The following is a 22,268-nucleotide window of genomic DNA, read 5'->3' on the forward strand; positions in this document are numbered from 1 at the left end:
AGCCCCACCCGGTTCCTGCCCGCTGGGGAGGGCAAGGAGACCCAGAGGGGCAAGCCTTGGTCTACAGACTGAGGGGCAGGCGGGCAGCACCGCTGGGGGCTGGTTCCACGTCTTGAGGTTCTGGGGCCGCAGAGAAACCAAATGAGACACAGATGGAGGGAGATGGGTGGGGGGAGCATCAATGGGACCTAGACCACCCCCTGCATCCCCCAGCCGAGGCGGTAGGGGTCTCACCTCCCCACCCACCTCTGGGCCGGGCCGGGCGGGGCAGGGCGGGGCTAGAGCTCATCGCGGTTGCCCGAGGCAGGCGGTTCGGGCGGTGGCTCTGGGCAGGCGGCCGGTGTCATCAGCTCCATGAGGTACTCGCAGCGGCTGGGCTCCGTGGTGCTAGTCACCACTGTCTCCTTCCCACACAGCAGGCGCACCTGGGGCGGGGGGCAGGCAGGCGGGGCTCAGGCAGGCTTGGTGGGCCTGGGTCCCCCGTACCGGCCCCACCCACCGGGCACTCACAGTAGTGGAGCGGTTGGGACCCTGCCAGCAGCCTGTGCCCTGCTCATACTTCATGGCGCTGAACTTGTCGTGGTCGGGGCCAGCCCACGAGCCCCAGGTGCTGCGGGAGAGTGGGGTGCTGAGCGGGGCCGGCCGGGCGGCCAGGGGGACCAGGGGCTGAGAGGGGGGCCCAGCCTGAGCCCACTCACCCGAGGCTGGTGGGGGAGCCACCGAGTTTGGGTTTCTGCGAGACGAGCTTGAAGGGGCAGAGCCGGTAGACGTACCTATCACGGGATGGGGTGCGTGGGTAGGGGAGACCCGGGCCCCAACCTACATGACATCCCCCCCCCACAGGGGGCACACAAGTACCTCAAACTCCAGTGACTGCTCCTAAGCCCCCCTCCTCACTCCCCCCATCCTTGCTCAGGCCCAGGACCTCCCAGCCCACCCACCCCGCCTGTCCGTGGGGGACGCACTCATTGGTGGTGAGCTCGTAGCACTGGCTGTACAGGTAGGCAAACTCGCCGTTGGGACCAAAGTCAAAGGAAATCTCCTGCTCCAGGTTCCTAAAAGCGGAGGCCGGGAGCTTAAGCGGCAGCTGGGGCCGCCGCAGCCCGACTCAGGACAGCACAGGAAGGCCCACTCCGGTGGCAGAGGGCCTCTTGGGGGCTGGGCTCTGCTCCCCATCACCTGGGGACCCTCCCTGCAGGAGCCACTGCCACCTTGCCCGAGGTCGCCCGGGCGACTCCCCATCACCACCTCCCCTGGGGAGCCCAGCAGCAGGCAGCTGTGGGGCCGGTGCAGACGGCACTGCGGCCACACAGGCACCCATACCTGATGGACTCCTCCACGTCCTTCAGGGACCGCTCGGCCTCTTCAAACTTGTTGCGGGCCTCCTGGGCAGCTGGTGGGGGCAGGGAAGGAGATCAGAGGTGCCCCGACTCCCAGCCAGGAAGAGAGGGAAGGGGATGCCGCAGCCACGCCGGCTTCCCCCAGCCCCCGGGCCTGCTCTGGGCGAGGACTGGGCCCACGAAGATTCTGTGGGCCTCGCCAGCCCCAGGGCAGACCCCACCCCACTGCCTGGGCTCTCAGCTCCTGCAGGAGCAGGGCCAGGGCTCCCGGGGCCCAGCCGGCTCCTCACCTGCCAGCCCGTGAGGAGGCAGGAGGGCCCCTGGGGCCGGTGGAGGCGGTGCTAGCCATCCCCAGGCCCCAGAAGCCCCCTCCAGGCCACCCGAAGTCCCCTGGGCTTGCTCGGGGCCAGCCTCAGCCCACCTCTGGGAGCAGGTAAGGCCTCTTTCTTGGGCCCCTGCAGGTGCAGGCGATGCAGAGGCGTTCACCCCTCCCAGGCTCCACCCTCACCATTGATGAAGGCCTGTGTCTGCTCATCGTAGGGCGGCATTTTGTCCTCCTCTGTGGGGCTGACTGTCTGGGGGGGCACGACTGGGGGTGGGGTCTCCTGGGGGGTGGGGGGGACAGAGTCAGCGAGTGACCCCACCCTGCCCCCATCACCCGCCTCTCCCCTGAACACACACCTTGGGCTGCTCCCCTGGCACCTGGGAATCCTCGTCCTCCCCCTCCTCCCCACCCTCCTCCTCCTCTGTCTCCTCTTCTTCCTCGTCCTCCTCCTCTGCGGGCTGTGAGGGCCCCAGGGGCTGCTCCTCCTTGGGTTCCGTCAAGGCGGGTGCAGAAGGCGACGGCAGGTCGGTGGGCAGCACCTGGCAGACGTGCGGAGCGGTCGGTGCTGTGGACTCGGGAGTCCACCTCCCACCCCCAGGGCTTGGGTCCAGGCCTCGTGTCTCTAGCCCTTCCCAGGAGCCTGGCGGGAGGGAGGGACAGTCAGCTGGGAGCGGGGAGGCCTCTGTGGAGGGGGTGGGGTTGCCCAGCTGGCCAGGGTGGCCCGGCGCCAGAAAACGGAGGCCGTTCCTTCGTGAGGCATCGAGGGGCGGGGCGAGGGGGGGGCAGGACCACATCCCTTTCCCTCCCCCCACTGACCTCGGACCGGTACTTGTCCCGGATGGCAGCCCAGATGCGGTCAGAGAAGGAAGCGGCATCTGTCTGCGTGTCTCCCCCGAGAAGGGTCTGTGTGCGTTATGTTGGGGTGGTGTCAGGAGCAGGACCTCCATGTGCCTCCCTGCACCCCAGGCACTCTCGGAGGGGGTGGGGGGGCCCCTCAGGCCGTGGTGCCAGGCACAGCACGCCCTGACCTCCCATGGCCAGGCCGGGGCCAGGCTGGGTGAGGCGCGGCAGCCAGAAGGGGGCAGCACAGGCCTGTGGGAAAGGAGCGGGGCCAGAGAGGTGTCGGGTGGGGACTGGAGAGACCAGGGAGGGAAACTGAGAGGCAGGGGCACCAGAGGTGCCCAGGCCCTCGGAGATAGAGGCAGAGGGGCAGGGGGGGGCGCAGTGGGGACCAGCAGGACAGCGACGGACGGGGGACCAAACCAGCAAAGACAAAGAGCTACAGGCCCAGCTGTGAGGAAGGTGAATCAGGTACGTGCCACTTGGCGGGGTAGGCGAAGCAGGTGGGGCACGCGTATGCGGAACCTGGCTCCGTCCCGATCAGACACCCCTGGGCACCTGCGCGACCCCACCAGGTCCCAAAGGGCAGGGAGAAGCGGCCCTGGGTGGCTGCCCTCCTGGCTCACTCACAAGGCCTGGCCGCATCAGCCACAGTGCGCACCCCAGCAGCCCTGGCCTGGGGCCAGCCGGGAACCATCCATGGGAGTAGCCCACCGCCAGCCTGTCTTGGGCCCCCTGGCCCTGAGGTCACCCTGGGGCAATCCCCTCCAGGAGTCCCAAGTGAAGGGGCCGGTTGGGTACCTGGGCTTCCCCTTCTGATAATGCCCCGTCCCCATCTGTGTCCAGCTCCGGGTGGGTCTGCAGCTCGGCCACGGAGACCCTGCAGGGGCACAGGCAGAAGCCAATGGAGGGGTGAGCCCACTGGCTGCTGGCCAGCTGCCTGCCTCCCCCTGCCAGGCCCCCCCGCCCCGAGAACTTGCTTCAGAACCTTGGGGCAGGGAGGGGAGAGCAGCAGGAAGCTGAGAAAAAATGAAGTCTGGGGTTTGGACCCCTCTGGCCCCCACCCCCCAGGAGAAGCAGCCACCCAGTCCCCACCCTCCTACCCCCTCCTGAGGCTCCACAACCCTGAGGGGCTCAAGGGAGGGAAGGACACAGGGGTGGGAGAAGGAGATACCTGGACAACCCTGTGTCCCCCAAGACCCAGCTTCCACTTCCTTCCACCCTTAGAGCCCAACCCATCGAAACTGCCCTTGGCCTGGCGCCCTCCCCGCAGCCAAGCCCCAATACCCACAATGGCCCAGGCACCACATTCTGTCCCTCCACCCGCACCATCGCCAACCAGGGTGTGGAATGCCCCTGCCCATTCTGCCCCCTTGGTCCCTCCGAAGCCTCCCACCAGGGGGCTGCCCAGCCTCCTCGTTCCCGACAGCCCACCCTCCACCGAGCCCTTTGCCTGGGGTCAGCCAGCAAGTTCAGGGGCGCAGGAGGGATTCTGACTTTCACCAAAGTGTCCCAGGCCGCAGAGTAGGCTTGTGAAAAGTAGTGGGATCCCTAGTCCCCTCGAGGGCCCAGCTCCTTGAGGGGGTGGTTTCCCTCATCTCCTCCTCCGGGGTTGCTCTAGACCCCTCTTATACATGAGCAAGCAGAGGCTCCTTTAGAGAGGGCTTGGGACCAGCTCAGGCCCTGGGGGCCCCAGGGCGAGGAGGTGGGCTCTGGCTGGTTTCTGAAGGCGGGGATGGGAGGAGGGAGCCCAGGGCAGGCAGTGCCACACACTCACGCCCCGTCCATGTCATCGTCCAGCTCCTGGAAGGCACTGGTCGCCAGCTCCTGCTCTCGCTGGGCCTTGGAGGCGGCCAGCTGCTCTGTGGAGGGACCAGCCCATCATCCTCTGCACCGTCTACAGCTCCCGCCACCCCAAAATCTGCCCTCCCCAACGCCCCAGGGGGGCCGCTGTATGGCCAGCCCTCCACTGGGTGCTGGGGCCCTGAGTCAGGCCGCTATGGGGGTGGGAGCAAGGAGATGACAAGGGCTGGCCGGTGCAGGGGCAAGGGGGCCAAGGAGGTAGGAAGTGCCAGATTGAGGGGCTCTGCAGATGGTCTGAACGATCGGTGGCTGTGAGAGGCAGGCGGGGGACCATGCACTAGGTTTGCCATGTCCGGGAGGCCCCGCGGGAAGAGGCCAAGCAGGAAAAAGGTCAGGGGACGGAGACTGGGGCTGGGGGGCAGCCAGGCGAGGGAGATGTCCTGGGGGCCCAGGAGAGAGGGGAGAGGCCACCTGCACGGAAAAAGGGAACTGGGAGTGGCCAGTGGACACAGGGCCTTAGCCCCATATCTGCTCTGATGGTCCCTCCTCTGCCTGTCTGCCTCATCACTACCCGGCTCAGGTGGGCTTCAGGAAAGCAGCCACAGGGGCAGCTCCATTATGAAGCTCAGCCCTCTGCATCAGGACAAGTGGCCTGTGTCCCCGGAGACACCACGAGACCCCAGCAGACTCAGCCGACACCGTCCTCACAGATGAGGGCCTGAGGCTCAGGTGGATGAAGGGACCCGCCCATGGTCACCCAGTTGGCGAGGGGCAGAGCCGGGGGCCCAAGCCGGGCCGTCTGCCTCCAGAGCCCGTGCTCATCCCCACCACCCTCTGGGAATCTGGGTCAAACCCTGGCATGTTACCCCTGAACCTGAGTCGGCAACTCCATGCTGAGAACTCGGGCTAAGGGAAATGGGGCACGAGTACGCCCAGCCTTGTGTAAAAGGACGCTCGCCGTGGTGCAAAACAGTGGAAACAGAAGCAAAGAGAAGAGTGAATTCACTTTCTTTTCTTTTCTTTTTTGGCCACTCTGCGGCATGCGGGATCTTAGTTCCCCAACCAGGGATCGAACCCACGACCCCCTACAGTGGAAGCGCAGTTTTAACTACTGGACCACCAGGGAAGTCCCTGAATTCACTTTCTAACACACGGCCCAGCAAGAAGACACCAGGAACCTGGCACCAAAGATGAATGATAAGAAAACACCGGCAACTTCGGTCACAAAGGGCCAACACCCTAATACACAACAGGCGTTTACGAATGATGAAAACCAGCACTGCGAACCTGATAGAAAAAAATGGCACCTGGATTAAATAAGTCCTGCCAGGGTCATACACCGGAATAGACACAACTGTTAAAAGGAAGTAGGGTCCAGACACAAGGCTACAATGTGGATGACCCTTGACAACACGATGTTCGGGGAAAGAAGTCGGTCACAAAGGCCACACACTGCCTGGTTTTGTTGATCCGAAACGTCCAGAACTGGTAAACCCAGCAGATGAGTAGTGGCCAGGGGCTGGGGGGCGGGGGGATGGGGAGGGACTGCTTGATGGACATGGAGTTCCCCTTTTGGGGAGACGGGAATGCTCTGGAACGAGAGAGCAGAGAGGGGTGCACATGGTGCATGTACTTGATGCCACTGAACTGTACTCTTCAAATTGGTTGAAATGGTAAATTGTACATTTTGTGGATTTTACCACAATACAAAAAAAAAGTGAAGGGTCTGAGTGAAAAAAAAGGAAATGAGGTACACACAGACATAGCACAACACCCATACACCATGTAGACCAGTGCTGTCCAACAGAACTTTCTACAAAGATGGACATGGTCTGCCTCTGCTGGCCAAAATGACAGCCACCAGCTACACGTGGCCATTGGGCACCTGAAGTGTGGCTTTGGGGTCGACACCCAGAGTTACTACCCTCTGAAGAATTGCATCTCTGCCTGGGATGGACAAGAAAGGTCTGGAAAGGGCTTCCCTGGTGGCGCAGTGGTTGAGAGTCTGCCTGCCGATGCAGGGGACACGGGTTCGTGCCCTGGTCCGGGAGGATCCCACATGCCGTGGAGCGGCTGGGCCCGTGAGCCATGGCCGCTGAGCCTGTGCATCCGGAGCCTGTGCTCCGCAACAGGAGAGGCCACAACAGTGAGAGGCCCTCATACCACCAAAAAAAAAAAAAAAAAAAAAGAAAGGTCTGGAAGGTTTCACGCCTCCTGGTAGAGGTTAACCTGGAGGAAAACTCTCTCCCTTTCTACTTTACTACTTTCAGGATTGTTACCCCCAAAAATCTTTTTAACAGAGAATATGGAAGTCAGATGGGATATTTTAAATCACGTGGAAACTAGGAAGAAATAGAGCAGGGAACTCCCAGCCTTCTTTCAAGGCCCCAGTCACATCCCACGTCTCTCACACACACTCACACACCCCACCTCCGATGATCTGGCCTTGGAACTCATACCACCCTTAAAAGTCCAGCTGGGTGACCCCATGTTGTGCTGGCCCTTGACAGGTCTGACTTGGTCACCACCTACTCACTCCAAAACCCAAGAGGGCAGAGAATAGTAGAAGCAATAAGACCCCAGCAAAGGAGGGTAATTCCAACCCTCAGCTTTACCTTTCCAGCAAACAACCCCACCTGCTTACACTACCCCTCCTCCATTTCCCTGTGGGCAACTACCCACCCTACACTCAGGCCTGACCAATCAGAACCTGTGCTGCACCTCCTGGCTCCAGGGATTGGTTCATGGGCAGTCACGTGACCTGGGACAAGCCAATAGGAGCTTGCCCTGGAATTTGTGTTGGGACTTGTGGGAAAGTGGTATTCTCTACTGGCTGGGGCTGCTGAGCCAGAAGGAAATAAACCTAGTGCTGCCTGCCGTTGTGCTGGCACAGGAGGGCAGAGCCTGCCTGGGAACGAAGCCCACAGAGAAGGAGGCAGAGCCCAGAGGTGGAGGGAGGACTCCTGCCATCCAGGGAGCCTAGAGTCCCACTGGGCCTAAAGCTTCCACTTTTTATGAAGTGGGTTCAAGTTGGGTTTTTGTCACATGTGATCAGAAGGGCTGATCTCAGGAAGGAAGCTGGAAAGTGTGGAGGCAGCGGCATCTGAGGGCTTGGGGCACAGTGGGACAGACTCACTGATCTGCTGCTCCCATTTCAAGGTGAGCAGGGCTGCAGGATGGGGCCTCATGTGTCACTGCTGAGCACTGGGCCTAGAGCCCACTAGACACCTCTGTATTTGCAGTGGGAATGGCTGGAGCAGAGGCCTGGGAGCAATAAAGGGCAGCAGTTCCAGGGGAAAGGCAATCAGACCAATGTGGTGAGTGCACAGGGTGCAGTGCAGGGAAAAGTACTCGACTTCTCGATGCAGGGGGGGCATCGTAACCAGGAAGTGGTGGCCCAAATGCTGTCCCACCCAAGGCACTGGGGAGCCGGGAAGACTGCTGGGCAGAAGAATGGCTTGGCCTGATGGAGGGAGGCCATCAGGAGGCCAGGGCAATGCTGGGCCCTGAGCCAGGCGGAACAGGCAGATGACTCAAGCCTCCAGTTAAGGGACAGGGTCTGAATCAGAGAGATTTGGGCATCAACCTCGCTGGGCAAGGACTCAGCTTCCTCATCTGTGACACAGGGCTGCGTCTGGGTGCAGTTCATAGGGAAGGGAGGCAGGAGCGACACGACGATCCTTACGAAACAAGCACTGGGTGCTCTGGTCCAGCTATCATCAGTGTGGGACAGAATATCAGTGTCTTTGTCAGGGGTCGGAAAACTTTACTGTAAAGAGCCTGATGCTAAAATATTTTAGGTTTGGCAACCCATAAGGTCTCTGTTGGCAACCACTCGGCTCTGTAGCTGTATCACAAAAGAAGCTGATGTTGTGTAAATAAAGGGGAGAGTCTCCTCTCCCTCCCCCACACGGCCGCCTTGCTGCTCCTTAAAAACTAGACAAGATGCTGCCTCAGAACCTTTGCACCTGTTCCCTCTGCCGGCACTCCCTCCCACCCTCTGTGGTCAGGGGGCTTTCTCTGTCTTGTTCAATCCTGTATTGCTGGCACCTGGGGTGCACCTGGCACATGACAGGTACACAGCAAATGCTTGTTAGATGAATGACTGAATTACTGATTACGAGAAATCAGAGCAGAGATAGGAAAGGAAGGGAGAACACAGCAGATGCTCAAAGAGATGGATGAGATCACAGAATGGCTTCAGAGAGAAGACTGCCGGTTCCTGGTCACCAGCCTGGTGACCAGCTGGAGCCACACCTCCAAATCCTCCCAGCAATGCTTGGTCTTTTAACTAACCTGGAATGGGTTTCTGTCCCCCCTCTCCCTTCTATCCTCCTTCCACCATGTGCCCCTGCACAGAGCAGACTGAGAACAAATGCCAAGGCTTCAGATTTCCCATAATGGCAACACAATCTATCAACAGCAACGAAATGCTGGACAAAGCCTAAGAAAATCATCTTAAAACCAACCAAGACAGTAGGAGTTTCCAGGACCAAGAGGAAATCAAGAAGGCAAGAGAATATGGAAGCCGCTTTCACCCTAAGGGATTTTGCCAATCCTGGCAAATGTGGATGTCCATTTTGATAACTTGTGAGGGAAGAGAAATGAAAATCAAAGTCCAAGGTGAACCGCCCCCCCCCCAGCATAACTGTGACCCCACGGGGCTCCCCTCAGGGATAAGCTGGGCCAGAAATTACCCAGCCTATGCTTAGACCTCGGCTCACACTGCCTGTGAGGCTGGAAGAATCTCCAGCCTCGAATTTGGATTCAAGGGATCCCTGAATGGTAGTGCTCAGAGATGGCAGAAAGAAAAGCCCCTCCTCTCTAGAGAGGGACCTCTCATCCTAGACTGCAAGTTACTCCTATTAATGACTTTTAAACACAGTGACCAACACACAAAGATAACTGGGCACGCAGGGAACTAAAGTGCCATGATTTAAAAAATCAGCAAAACCACAGATGAGAGATAACAAGCAAGAGGCTCCTGGGCCCAGACTCTTCCCAGCCAGGAGCCAAGGGCAAGTCACGGCCACCCTGGGACGTAGTGATGTACCTTCCCACAGCTTCCGGTGCTGGTCCTTGGCCTCCTTCTCTGGCTTCTCAGCTTCTTCCTTCAGTGTCCGCAGCAACTCCACCTGGTCCTCCAGTGACTTCTTTCCAGCCTGCAGCTCAGTGAGCTTTTTCTGGGTAGGCAGAAGACAGGGATCAGCTCTCTTCCTGTTCCACCCTCTTCCTCACAGACGGCCATCTCCCTGACTCTATTTCACAGGGTGGCCACAGGATCTTTCCAAAATACACACCCCTCTCTGGGTCTCCCCTTTGCTGTGGTTCCCTGCAGCCCACTGGAGAGAAACCCAAAGACGTCAATGTAGCCCCCGAGGCCCTGCATGACCAGGCCCCTGCCCATCTCTCCAGCCCCATCCACCCCACTGCTATCTTAAACTCTAAGATCCAACTGCCCTGACAACATTCAGAGCCCCACTCTCTGCCTCCAGTTCTTCACACATGCTTTCCTTCTGTCTGGAACACTCTGCCTGGCTAACTCTGAATTACCCAACAGATTTCAGTTTAGATGGAAGCCTCCTCCTCCAGGAAGTCTTCCCTACTTCCTACCCCCAAGACGGGTTCGGGGAACAGAGGGACCGGGCAAGAGTCTTCTCTATGCCTTACAGCCCCGAACATCCCTTCTCCCCTCAGCCCTGGCTATCACTTTGTCTGTGTGTCCCTCCCACTAGCTGATGCACTCTTGAGGCAGTTCCACATCTAGTTCCACGTTTGCTTCTAGCCATGATGCACGAGCCCAGTGCATCCTGGTTTTCTGTGGCTATTTCAAAAACGAATGTGTGTGCTGGGTGGACTCCAGCCTAGGGATGGGGGTCCCAAGCTGTAGGGTCTTAGCCCAAGCCCACACGGGATCACTTTCCTCCCAAGACCTCAGCCTGGTCTGCTGCCACGATCCTCCCACCTGCCCAGGAGGGCAAAGATCACCCGGAGCCAACCTCACCATGTGGCTCCCCCAGCATCCTCTAAACTCGGGAAGTATCACACTGGCTCTGAATTCACTGCCCCATAAATTCGGGAGGTACCTCTCTAGCCAGGCCATGGGGGTGGGAGAGAAAAACCTGGAAGCTGTCCAGGGCAGAGAAACAGAGCTGGAGCCCTTACTCAGTGGGTCGGGCAAGAGCCCAGGAGGAGTGTTGAGGACTCTGACCCATCAAACAGCCAAGGGGGTGGCAGACAGGGGAGGGAGAGACACACCCCTGGGGGTACACCCTCTTCTGGCCCCCCCAGCACCCACCCTATTGAACTAACGTGACTGCGACTGACTGACCCCCCTCTCGAGTCCTCCCCCAGACTGGGAAGTCATGTAGCCATTAACCCTAACTTACAGATGAGAGAACCCTGGGACCAGGATGCAGACGTGTCCCTCCTGTCCTAGGGGCAGCAGAGCTCCTCTGAGCCCACTTCAGTCTGCACCCAAGGCCCAGGTCGATGCCTGTACTGGCTGCCACCCACTTGGTACCCGCTTAAGCAACGACTAAATGCCAAGTGGACAAACGAGTGAATCAAGGCGCAGAGAGACAGTAACTGGCCCCAGGACACCACGAGTCAGGAGCAGACATCAACCCCAGCCGGCCTCCTCAGCCTATACCTCCAGGTTGTCCTGGGTCAGCCCCACCGGGCCCCTCACCTGCTTCTCCTCTCGGGCCCTCTTCCAGTCCTCAATTAGGATCTTTTTCAGGCGGAACCCCTCGCGGGTCACCTCCGCCATCTGCTGTAGAGTCTCTCTCTCCTTACGGCCCTTCTCTCTGGGGGGAGGGGACACATAGGCACGATGGCGTCGGGGGCACTTAGCATCCACCAGGTCTGCTCCTTCCAAAAGGGTTCAACACCCATGCCTTCACACCCCCTATGTGGGCAAAGACAGGAGAACAAACCCTCCTCTCCCCACCTCCCCAGGCTCTCTTGGCCTCAGAGTCCCTCATCCCTGTCCTTGTGGGGAAGGACAATGGGCAGGGTTCGTCCACCCTCAGGGTCAGGGGAGGGACTGGGGGGGTGCTGGGATGTGAGGCTGGAAGGTGGCTCCCAAGAGAGGGAGGAGAGAAAAGCAGAGAAGTCACAGACCCCCAGACACAAAGGGCAAAATCTGGCCGGTAAGCACTGTTCTGCTTACTCCACTCTCTGTTTCAAAGATCTTCCATCAAAAGAGTTTACAGAAGTATTGGGACTCTCAGCTTCTTTGAAAAACAAATCCAGCCCTGCCACCTGCCCTCAACTCACAGGAGTGGAGGGCAGCTGTGCCTTTAGATGGCACAATCCCACCACTCCCTGCTGCCTTATACTCAGCCTGCTGTGCTGTTTAGATTGCCTACCTGTGGGCATTTCAGTTTTCAAGTCCTGCTGCAGAACACAGCAGTTAAAAGCATGCAATCTCAAGTTAGACCGACCTGGGTTCAAGTCTCGGCTCTGCTATCTCCTAGCTATGTGACCCTGAGGAAGTCATTCTCCTTTCTAACCTTGAGCTTCCTCATCTGTTCTTAGGCAAACTGCACCTGCTTCCAGGCCAGAGAGGAAATTGCCGATGGAGCATTCACAAGGCACCTGGCACGGGGTGAGCACTCAGTACACAAAAACAGAAAAGAGAGGGAACCTGATTCACCCAGTGGGGCAAGGCAAGGTCTGGAGGGGTGGGGGGGGGATGGGGGGCTGTCACCTACGTACTTGCAGGTGTTCTCACAGACGATCCCGCTGTTGTATTCGTCCGTCCCGTCGCAGCAGTCTGAGGGAAGAGGTGTGGGCACCATCGGACCCGGCAGTGCCTCTTCCCTCCCTCCACCCAGCACGTTGTTCCCAACCCCAGGGAGATCTCATTCACCACAAACTCCATCGTTGACCCATCTGGAGGAGATGTACAGGGGCTTGTAGCCAGTGTTGGTGCAGTGGAAGCTGCCGTTGGGACAGGCGGCTGTGCCTGGGGGGACGAAGGGAGGGAGGGTTTGTGGAGTGTGCTCAGAATCCAGCGTGTCACACCCACTGCGTACACAGAAGGAACAAGGAATGTGAGAGTAACTGATCCCAAGTAAGAGGAGGAAAGACAGCTGCACGCTCGGGGCCTGAAACAAAACTCTTCAGTGCTCCCTCCTGCCTCTCCTCCCTGAGGCCCTCAGAACAGGACCCTGACAAACCCCCTCCCCCTCCCCCTCCGGGCTCCCACAGCACCTCCCGCTCTCCTCACCAAACCACTGACCACTCGCTTCTGTGCCCGCTTCCCCCCACTCAACAGCGAGCTCTCTGAGGACAGGACTGGGTCTGTTTTGCTCACAGCACAGGACCTGGCACCCACCAGCTGCTCAATAAATGGATGATGAATGAACGAATGAAGAAAGAGCTCACCTGGTTCATCTGAGCCATCTTTGCAGTCACAGTAGTCGTCATTGACCTGATCAAAAGGGACACTGGCAGAACCATCCAGGCAAGTGAAAGGCTTGGACTCGTCGTAGAAGTGATGGTCTGGGGAGGGGGGCAAGGGGCTCAGCCCAGGGCAGGAAGAGGCCCTTTCCACCCAACGGCTCCTCTCCCCGCACCCACCAGTTGAGCATTGCCACCTTCCCTGCCCAGAGACCAGAACACTGAAACCGAAGGCTGTTAAGTGCCTCTTCCAGGAGCCTCCCACACCCCACCCCCACCTCTGACCACCTCCAGTGGCCGACTCACTGGTGAGGGAGACGCCCCGGGGTCGCTTGACCTCCACGGCCCAACACATGGGCAGCAGCAGCAGCACTAGTAGCATCTCGCTGGAGCCTCGGAAGCCGGAAACGGGTTCTGTCAGAGGAAGGAGGCTGCTGGGAGATGCGCTGTGCCCTCGCGCTGCAGCAAGAAAGGGGTGGCAGGTCAGTGGGAGAGGGCTACTTCCAGCCGAAGTAAGGCACCTCTCCCTCCAGCCAACTGGATTCCTCCATCGCTTCCGGGCAATGAGGGCTCACTTTGCTTCCCATACTGGGGGCGGGGGGGGTCTCCCCAATCCTGCCCAGTGGAGGGGAATTTCACTTGGCCCAAATCAACGGTGGGGAGATCTCAAAACCTCCGCTCCCCATGAGTAGGGGGTGGTTAGCTATCCAATTCCCGCCTTCGACTGCCCCCAAGAGGAAATTGGGGTGCCCTCTCGCCCACTAGTTCACCACCTACACGAGACTGGGGCAAAGGTCAATATCCACCGCGCCCCCCGACCCCGCAGCCAACTGTTCCTCCTGCAGAAAGAAAGCGGAAATGTGTGGAAGCATCACTTCCGGTATCACGCTGCGCTCCCTGAACGGCGGTTCGTGGCCGCCATGTTGCGAGTGGCAAGTGGCGGGGCCAGAACAGAGACGGCCATCTTGGATAGGACTGTGAAGCCTTAAAGGGAATAGTTCTGAAGGTTAGCGCTTAATGGCGGCGCAAGGTGCCTCCATCTTGGGAGTGTCGGGTTCTGCAGCCGGAACAGAAAGTTCCTGAAAAACGCCCGCGAACCGCCTCGGCGGGGTTAGGGTGGAGGGGTGGGGAGGAAAAGGGATGAGCACGTGACTCCAAAGTACCCTCCCCCATCTTTCTGCGGAGCTGGTCCGGTCTGTCCCCTATTGGGACCGCCCCTCAGCTCAGCGTCAGCCAATGAGAGCCGTAGATTGGAATGCAGGCGATTTCCTTGGGAGCGCCGGAGGGAGGCGGGGAAGGTTACCTAGCAACCGTAGATGCTGCGAGGCCCCGCCAAGCGGTAGACAAGTGCATTCCCAGAGCCCGAGGAACAGGAGCTGACGGATCCTGGACCGAGGCAATTCCTAGCGGATCCCCTAACCATCAGGGATCCTTGGCCTCAACCCAATCATGACGTCTCCTCTGAGTTGGGCGGCCTCCGCCAACGCCATGCCTTCTCAGGACCAGATTTCAGCTCCTTCCAAAGTCAAGGGCAGTCAGGCTCAGATCAAGCCCTACCACCCTCGAGGCAAGGGGTCAGTGCAGGCCTGGCACTCACTCCATTCCAAGGCGGCACCTTTCCACGCCAGCGAGGGGAAGTCCGCTGTGCACACGCAGGTGGCTGAGTTACAAAGGAAGATACAACTGTTAGGTAAGATGGCTCCACAGGGCACAGAAGGGTCAAGAGTCAACAGTCCTCTGAGCTGGCAGGAGCGTTTCACTGGCGTTCATCCAGTGGCCAGTTTCTGAAGGCAAAAACTCATACTGGTTCACGTTTTTCCTCATCTTTCTTGTAAAACTTTTCCTGAGCTCAGAACTGACTGGACTGCATTTCATACTTTTATGTAATTTCAACTCTTCTATCATGCATGGAGTGGTAAAGAATATAGATTTCTAGAGCTGGATTTTCTGGGTTCAAATCCTGGCTCTACATATACTAATTGTTTGACTTTCAGGGACTAAGAGTAACCTAATTGCTCTCAGTTTGTCCAACAATGAAATGGGGATAGTAACAGTACAACCTCATAGGTAGTTGAAATGTGTAAGGTGTTTAGGACAGTGCCTAGCACATAGTAACACTATAAAGTGTGAACCGGTAGTTCTCAATGGAATAGGGCTATTTTGCAGTGTCTGGAGACATTTTGGTTTGTCACATTGCTGTGGGGGGCGGGGGGGTTACTGGCATCTAGTGGGTAGAGGCCAGGGATGCTGTTCAACATCTGACAATGCGCAGGACAGCTCGCCACAGCAAATAATTATCCATCCCAAATGTCAGTTGCGCCAAGGTTGGGAAATCCTGGTATAAACCATTATTGTTTTATTATTAGGAAGTAATTTTGCATAGTGGTTGAAGGTATGGGCTGGGGAGTCCAACTGCTTGTGACTTAGAACAATATAATAAGCCCGAGTCTTCTCATGTGTAAAATGGGTATAATTTGTATATGGATATGTACCTATTGGCACACGCTATTTGATACCTAGAAAATTATTAGTCCAGCATCCAACACATAACAAATGCTCAAAGTGAAATATTATTACAATGTTAGGTTGACAATTACTAAAAGGTCTTCCCTCTGGGAAGTCCCCCCTTCCCATGATCCTCTGCTTCTGCCTACCCACCTCACATGACCCCAGAGGGTGACCGAAAGGCCTTTTATGAGACCAGCCAGTGGAACATCAAAAAGAATCAGGAGACCATCAACCAGCTCCATGAGGAGACCAGGGCGCTGCAATTACAGTTGACAGACCTGCTCCAGGTGAGGTTGAAGAGGTGCCAGGGGGCGGGAGCAGCATCCCCAGGGGCAGAGCACCACCTCAAGTAGAAGTGGCCTGAATCAGTAGTGTGACTGGGCTCTTCTCTCTGCAGGGAGATGAGAAAGTGATCCAGGCAGTGATTCGGGAATGGAAATCAGAGAAGCCATATCTGAAGAACAGGACAGGCCAGGTTTGCCCCACTCCCATTCCACTGACCATCTCCCTTCATTTCCAGCCTGGGTCCCCACCCAGCTGGCCTCCCTTCCCACTATCTCGCCTCTCCAATCCCTTCTCCACACCTGGAGCCACTCATTTATTTCTAAACCTTTATCACGCACCTACCATGTGCCTGGCATGGTTTTAGGTGTTGGTCACCGTGAGGTGAAAGAAACAGACCATGTCCCCACTCCCCAAAATCTCATATCTTGGTGGAGAAAACAGACCTTCACACACATACCCAAAAAAAAAAACAAGAACAACAAATATAGAAACAAAGTAATTCCCAGTGGTGACAAGAGAAACAAATAAAATAAAACAGACTGACTTACTAGAGATGGATGGGGGCAGGGGTTTGCCTTTTAGACTGCAGGATGGGGGTCTTTGCTTTCTCTAAGAAGGTGATATTTGAGCTGAGAATGGGACAGGCAGGTAATGATCTGGGGAAAAGCATTCCAGGCAGATGGAATAGGAAGTGCAAAGTGCCTAGGGTAGGAACAAAAGTAGAGTGTTGGAGACACAAAGGAGGTAAGTGTGGCGGGATGGTAGTGAGTGAGGGGGGCTCTGCAGGAGGTGAGGTCAGGGAGGTCAGCAGGGGCAGAACTTTGCAGCAGCCTTCACTGCAAGAGTGCAGATTTTATACTAAGAATCAGAGAAATGGAAGGTGGGCTGTGAGGAGGCAGGAATAGAAGGCAGGAGGAGGTCAACTGGGTGAAAGATGGTGTTGGCTGCACTAGGAACAAAGGGGTAGAAATAGGAAGAAAGAGCTCTCTATGGAGGAACCTTTGAAATAGAACAGAGAATTGCTAACAAACTGGATGCGGTGGGAGAGAAAAAGAGAAGGTGAGGATGACATCAAGGTTTGGGACTTGAGCACCTGGAAGGGTGGAACTGCCATGAGCTGAGATGGGGAAGATTCAAGAAGGGCAGGTTTGGGGAAAGATCAAGGACATAGTTTTAGACACGATGGTTTTCAGCTGCCTGTGGAAACATCTGGAAGGCAGTGTAGATATGGATATACGAGCCTACAGTTCAGGAGGGAGGCTAAATTGGGGTGTCTTCAGTGTATATGTGACTTTTGAAACCCTGAGACTGGATAGGATCACCAAGGGGGTAAGGTTGGTCAGATGAGAGAAGAACCTCTTCAAAGGCAAAGGAGATGGAGAAGGGGCAGCCAGGGAGGTGGGTGGAAAACCAAGAAGTGGGGGTCCTGGAAGCCACAAAAAAAGAGAATCTGCAGGAGGAGGGGGATCAACCAGGTCAGACGCTACTAAGAGTCAGGGGAGATGAGAACCAAGATATAGGAGAAGGGGGACTTCCCTGGTGGCACAGTGGTTAAGAATCCGCCTGCCAATGCAGGGGACACGGGTTCGACCCCTACTCCAGGAAGATCGCACATGCCACGGAGCAACTAAGCCCGTGCGCCACAACTACTGAGCCTACTCTCTAGAGCCCGTGAGCCACAACTACTGAAGCCCGCGTGCCTAGAGCACATGCTCCATAGCAAGAGAAGCCACCACAATGAGAAGGCCGCACACCGCAACAAAGACCCAACACGGCCAAAAAATAAATAAAATTAAAAAAAAAAAGATAGGGGAGAAGGAAGGAAGGCCTAGGTGGGGGGTTCAGGCCTCTGCCCTTGCTGCCCCCCCTCAGCAGGCCCTGGAGCACCTGGACCACCGGCTGAGTGAGAAGGTGAAGCAGCTGAATGCTCTTCGGTACCAGCTGGGGCTGCGGCAGAAGTGGCTGGAGGAGCTCCAGCTGCAGCACAGTCTGCGTGAGCTGGAGATGGCAGAGGCGAAAGATAGCAACACAGAGGTGGCCAAGGTGGGGCCAGTGAGGTCTGCAGAGGCCTTGATCCTGGGGGAGGAATTGAGGGGGGAAGGGACCCAGCCCGGCCTTGCTTCTCTCTAGACCATGCGGAACCTGGAGAACCGCCTGGAGAAGGCCCAGATGAAGGTGGAGGAGGCCGAACACATCACCAATGTGTACCTGCAGCTCAAGGCCTATCTACAGGTAGGGACCAGGGTGACTGGGGGTGGGAGGCGGCAAGTGGGAGAGCCAGCCTTGTTAGGGACAGCGGTCACAGGCCTGCCTCATCCCTCATGCCCCAGGAGGAGAGCCTTCGCTTGGAGAACCGGCTGGACTTCATGGAGGCTGAGGTGGTGAGAACAAAACACGAGCTGGAGGAACTGAACCTAGTGAATCAGGAGGCGCTTAATGCGAGGGACATCGCCAAGGTGCCAGCCCGTCATGTCCTGGGCGGGGTGGGGGGTGGGGGTCCTGCCCCCCGACCCCCGATGCCGCCGTGGTCTTCTGTTCTGGCCCCAGCATCTGAACCTCAGCTGTCCCGGAACCCGTCCCATCTCTCTCCCAGGACCCCACAGCCTGACCCAGCTGTCTAGAGTTGGGCCTGCGGCTCTGGCCCAGAGCCCGGATAGGTGCCAGCAGGTCCTGCTGTCCCCCTTTCCTGCCCTCTAGAACCAGCTGCAGCATCTGGAAGAGACAGTGTTCCGAGAGCGCAAAAAGCGCGAACGCTACCTAACAGAGTGCAAGAAGCACGCGGAGGAGAGGAAACTGCAGAACGAACGCATGGAGCGCAAGGTGGGCACACCAGGGGTACGGGTCTGTGACGACCCCAGCCTGCTCCTGCTTAGATGCGGCCCTGCTGGGTCCAGGGCCGCGCCACTATGTTGGCCCAGGCCCTAGACCCTTCGGCAGTTCTGACATTTCTCCTGACTCCGCCCCCATCTCCACTAGTTGCCAGGGCTCCTCTCACATCCCTGACCCTGCCCTCCAGCCCTCCCCTTACTCTCAGGTCTATCCTCATCCTTCCCCACAAGACTTGCCTGTGTCGGAAATTTGATCCTGCCTCTAACCCGCCCCTTACCCGACAGGCCCCGCCCCCTGGACCCCGTCCCTCTGCGCTGCTTCTGAGGCCTCCCTTTCTCGACCAAGGCCCTGCCAAGCACTCCCGACCCCTGCCTGGGTGCCCTTACCCACGCCTGGGCCCCACCCCCTCCCTTACCCCAGTGCGGATACTTCCCCAACCCCCGCGGCCTCTGCCCTAAGCCCTTGTCTGCGAGCTGACCCCGGCCCTGACCTCAACCCACCAGCAGACCCAGCGCGAGCAGGTGCTGCTGCAGTCCAACGACAGGCTCCAGGACAGCATGCACTCCAAAGAGGAGGAGCTGCGGCGGCGCTGGGACATGTACCAGATGGAGGTGCTCTTCGGCAAGGTCAAGGACGCCACCGGCGTGGCGGAAACGCACGTGAGTGCTGCCCTCGGCCCTCCCAGCTCCCAGACGCCCGAGCTGAGCCTGGGAAGCCAACACACCCAGCCTCCCCTTTTTGCCGGGTCAATTCTTCAGCACACAAAAGACACCCCTTCTTCCTCCAGCTACTGCCTCATTAATCCGCTACCTCTCTCAGCAAAACCCACACGAGTTATCTACACTGGCCATCATCCTCTAATGTTCTGGCTTACACTGGTGCTGACGTCTTTGCCACATCAGCTCTAGGAGAACTATGAGTGTTTTCTCTCTGCTGTGCCTCCAGCACCTGTAGCAGGGTCTGGGCGCAGTAAAATGCCCAGTGCCAGCCTCAGCCCCAGAGAAGCTGGGCCCCTGCTCTGGGGCCCACGCGTGGCAGCGTCTTCCTTGAAATTTCCTAAGGCTTTATTTATGTCCCCAGCTGGCGAACACTAATCCCCCTGGATCCCTGTTGGGTTTCTCCACTTACGGCGCTCTCCAACCCACTACTCCTATGGGGTAGCCTCCAAGGAGTTCCAGGACTTGGACATGTGGGGTCATCTGGAGCACTGTGGCCAGGCGCCTTTCCCAGCCATATTTCCTCATGGGAGTGGGCAAGATTCACTGCCAGAACGTTGCTGGCACGTTGAGTTTGGAAAGCAGCCGTGCTCACTGCTATCACTGCCCCGCAATCCGATTTTGGCTGATTCAATTTCCCTATATAGACAAGGAAAGGCCCGCAAAAATCATTTCTTCGGGGCTGCACACCCTCGAGGCAGCCCTGGGCCGGACTCACAGAGTGTCTAAACACCATTATGCAGAAGCCATCAGCTCAGCCACTTGTCCTGCGTGCCCGGGGGAAAGAAGGAGGAGTGCACCCCTGCCTGCCCCAGCCCTGGCTCTGACTCGGGCTGGGCGGCCCCCAGGCGGTGGTGCAGCGGTTCCTGGCACAGGGCGACACCTTCACGCAGTTGGAGACACTCAAAAGCCAGAACGAGCAGACGCTAATGAGGCTGAAGGAAGAGAAGCAGCGGCTGCAGCGGGAGCTCGAAGACCTCAAGTACTCAGGGGAGACCACGCTGGTGAGGTGAGGTCCCGGATGCCCGACGGCGAGAGTGGGGCCTGCGGGGTCGGTGGAGCTCCAGTGGTGGCCTCCCTGCTCCCCGCAGCGAGCAGAAGCTGCAAGTCGAGTTGCAGGGGCGCATCAAGGCGGAGGAGCAGCGGCGCGCTGACACACAGGATCGGCTGCAGCTTGCCATGCGGGCAATGCAAATGACCAAAGAGGGCCTGGAACACCTGGCTGGCAAACTGAACCACATCCTAGTGGCAGGCCCCGCCCACGAGGAATCCCCGCAAGACGTGAGAGGCGGTGCCAGCACGCAGGTGTGGGGTTCTGCCCCGTAGCCCACTCAAGAGAACCCACCGCAGGCCCTGTCCAGGACATGAGAGGCCTAGACACAGGGGAAACCTCAACCCACTCCTGAGTCTCCACCTCACGTCTCAGGGGGCACCCCCTTACTCCTTAAGAGGCCCAGGACTTTAGAGACCCTGTCCCATTTCAAATCCCGCCCCCATGGGAAAGTCCCACCTAGCCCCCGCCACACACACACACACCTCCACCCAAAACTTCAGAGACCCCGCTCCAATCCTGGAGCGACCACAGATAAGAGAAGCCCCACCCTGCCCGCAGCAGAATCCCATTTCTTAAGGTCATCCAGCAATGGCCTCTCTCCAGTTAGTATCCCTGCCCTCCCACTAAAAGACTCCCCCCGCCCCCCATCCCTTGGCTTGGGTCTCTGGAATTCAGAGGCAATTGCCCTATAAGCGTGGCCCTTGACCACAGAATCCCCACCCCACAGAGGATAGCACCGCTCCGGTTGGTGGCCCCTAACTTCAAAGGCCTGGTCCCTGAGGAAAAGCCCCGCCCCTGGGTGGAACCTGCCCCCAGAGGCCCCGCCCCCTTCCAACTCACCTGGTTCCGCCCCCGGCCGCAGGAGGCCGGCCGCTTCGCCAGAAAGGAGCTGGATCCCAAGGCAGGTGACTATCTGCCCAACCTACTGGGCCTCGTGGAGGAAAAACTGTTGAAGCTACAGGCGCAACTCCAGAACCACAACGTGCCAGAGTTGCTGCGCCACATCGCCGACCGCGAGGTACCCCTTTAGCCAGGCGGTGGGGTTGAGGGTGCAGGGGCTGGGGCGGAATACCAGGAGGTCGGGGCATCCCCCTGGAGACCAGAGAGGAGGCCGATGGGCCGGGAATGGGCCTTAGGGACAAGGCGTGAGGTTTAAGGAGCTAGGGATGCACCACGAGAGTTCCCAGAGGGCCCTGGCGGGCCAGAGGTCAAGGCTGGGGGGATCAAGGGTGGGGCCTCCAGAGGACAAGAGGTGGGACCTAGAGACCACGGGCGGGCCTGGGAGGGGGAGGGGGAGGGGTATCAGGATGCACGCTGAGAACAAATGACGCGGCAGCGACCAAAGAAAACTTTACAGCAGTGGACAGAGGTGCTGAATGGAATCAGGTTATGTCTCAGAGTGGGCTGGGGAGGAGGGAGAACGGACTTCGCTGCAGCCTCTGCCCACTCACACTCTTCCTTCCCGCTCCCCCCTCCCCCAGTTCTACTCCACCCTAGAGGGAAAGCTGCCGATGTACAACACCCGCATCGCCCTGCCTGTTACCGGTCGCAAGGACAGGTTCTTCGGTCAGTACGGGCAAGGAAAGGGGGCGGGGCCGGGGGCCCAAGCAGAGCATCGGGAGGTGGTCAGGGGCCGGACCTAGGGCCAAGGTGGTGGTGGGATGGTAAAGGCTGGGAAGGAACATCTGAGCCGGGAATGGGAACTTGATCCCCTCATCGCCCTTTGCAGACGAAGAGGAGAGTGAGGACGAAGACAACGACGTGGTGACCCGCGCGGAGCTCAAGATGCGTTCCCAGAAATTAATCGAGTCCCGCAGCAAGAGGCGCGGTCGTTCGCGGAGGTCCTAGACTCGCCCTCGCGCCCACCTGGCGTTTGCGGGCCCCTGCGGAGCCCCCAAACCCCTCTGGGCCCAGCGGCGGGCCCACGGGGCCCCTTCAAGGGCTGAACGCGGCCCGGACGAGAGAGCGGAGCGGACGGGCGATGCCTGGAGTAGAGAAGGGGGCTGGGCTGCCGGACGTTCCCACAGTAAATCTCCCCAGGCTGGTCCGCGCTGGCCTCGGAATCGCGCATTAAAGGTCAACCACCAGCCCCCTGAGTATTCGCCTCTCCTTGATCCTGCACCACCCCATAGATGGCTGCCCCTCAAACCAGGGCCACA

At 58.5% G+C, this 22,268-nt stretch overlaps 2 protein-coding genes across 3 annotated transcripts; one reads left to right on the forward strand and one right to left on the reverse strand.

The window, feature by feature from the left end:
• Nucleotides 1–246: 246 nt before the first annotated feature.
• On the reverse strand, nt 247–13,596 carry PRKCSH (PRKCSH beta subunit of glucosidase II). Of its 2 annotated transcripts, none has more exons than XM_022557084.3 (17): nt 13,495–13,596; nt 13,024–13,176; nt 12,703–12,819; nt 12,185–12,280; nt 12,031–12,088; nt 11,000–11,117; nt 9,362–9,491; nt 4,283–4,367; nt 3,307–3,385; nt 2,482–2,568; nt 2,043–2,204; nt 1,849–1,945; nt 1,324–1,393; nt 966–1,055; nt 699–773; nt 511–610; nt 247–425 (listed from the first exon to the last, which is right to left on the reverse strand). In XM_022557084.3, the coding sequence occupies exons 2-17, from the start codon at nt 13,097–13,099 to the stop codon at nt 279–281; spliced, it is 1,587 nt and encodes a 528-aa protein (XP_022412792.1). In that variant the 5' UTR covers nt 13,100–13,176; nt 13,495–13,596; the 3' UTR covers nt 247–278. The 2 variants fall into 2 exon arrangements, with proteins under 2 accessions (XP_022412792.1, XP_022412789.1); XM_022557081.3 differs by having other exon boundaries at nt 2,022–2,204.
• Nucleotides 13,281–22,266, forward strand: ODAD3 (outer dynein arm docking complex subunit 3). Its single transcript, XM_022557079.3, has 13 exons — nt 13,281–14,407; nt 15,391–15,512; nt 15,623–15,700; nt 17,383–17,553; nt 17,641–17,742; nt 17,841–17,966; nt 18,208–18,330; nt 18,843–18,998; nt 19,904–20,064; nt 20,147–20,360; nt 20,972–21,127; nt 21,591–21,675; nt 21,839–22,266. The coding sequence occupies exons 1-13, from the start codon at nt 14,167–14,169 to the stop codon at nt 21,955–21,957; spliced, it is 1,854 nt and encodes a 617-aa protein (XP_022412787.1). The 5' UTR covers nt 13,281–14,166; the 3' UTR covers nt 21,958–22,266.
• Nucleotides 22,267–22,268: the final 2 nt, after the last annotated feature.

This window comes from Delphinapterus leucas, unplaced genomic scaffold (genome assembly GCF_059928025.1).
Source record: "Delphinapterus leucas isolate spDelLeu-1000000601 "Yukka" unplaced genomic scaffold, BTC_Dleu_Yukka2 spDelLeu_asBTCV2_sq25, whole genome shotgun sequence".
In the NCBI taxonomy this organism is placed as follows: domain Eukaryota; kingdom Metazoa; phylum Chordata; class Mammalia; order Artiodactyla; family Monodontidae; genus Delphinapterus; species Delphinapterus leucas.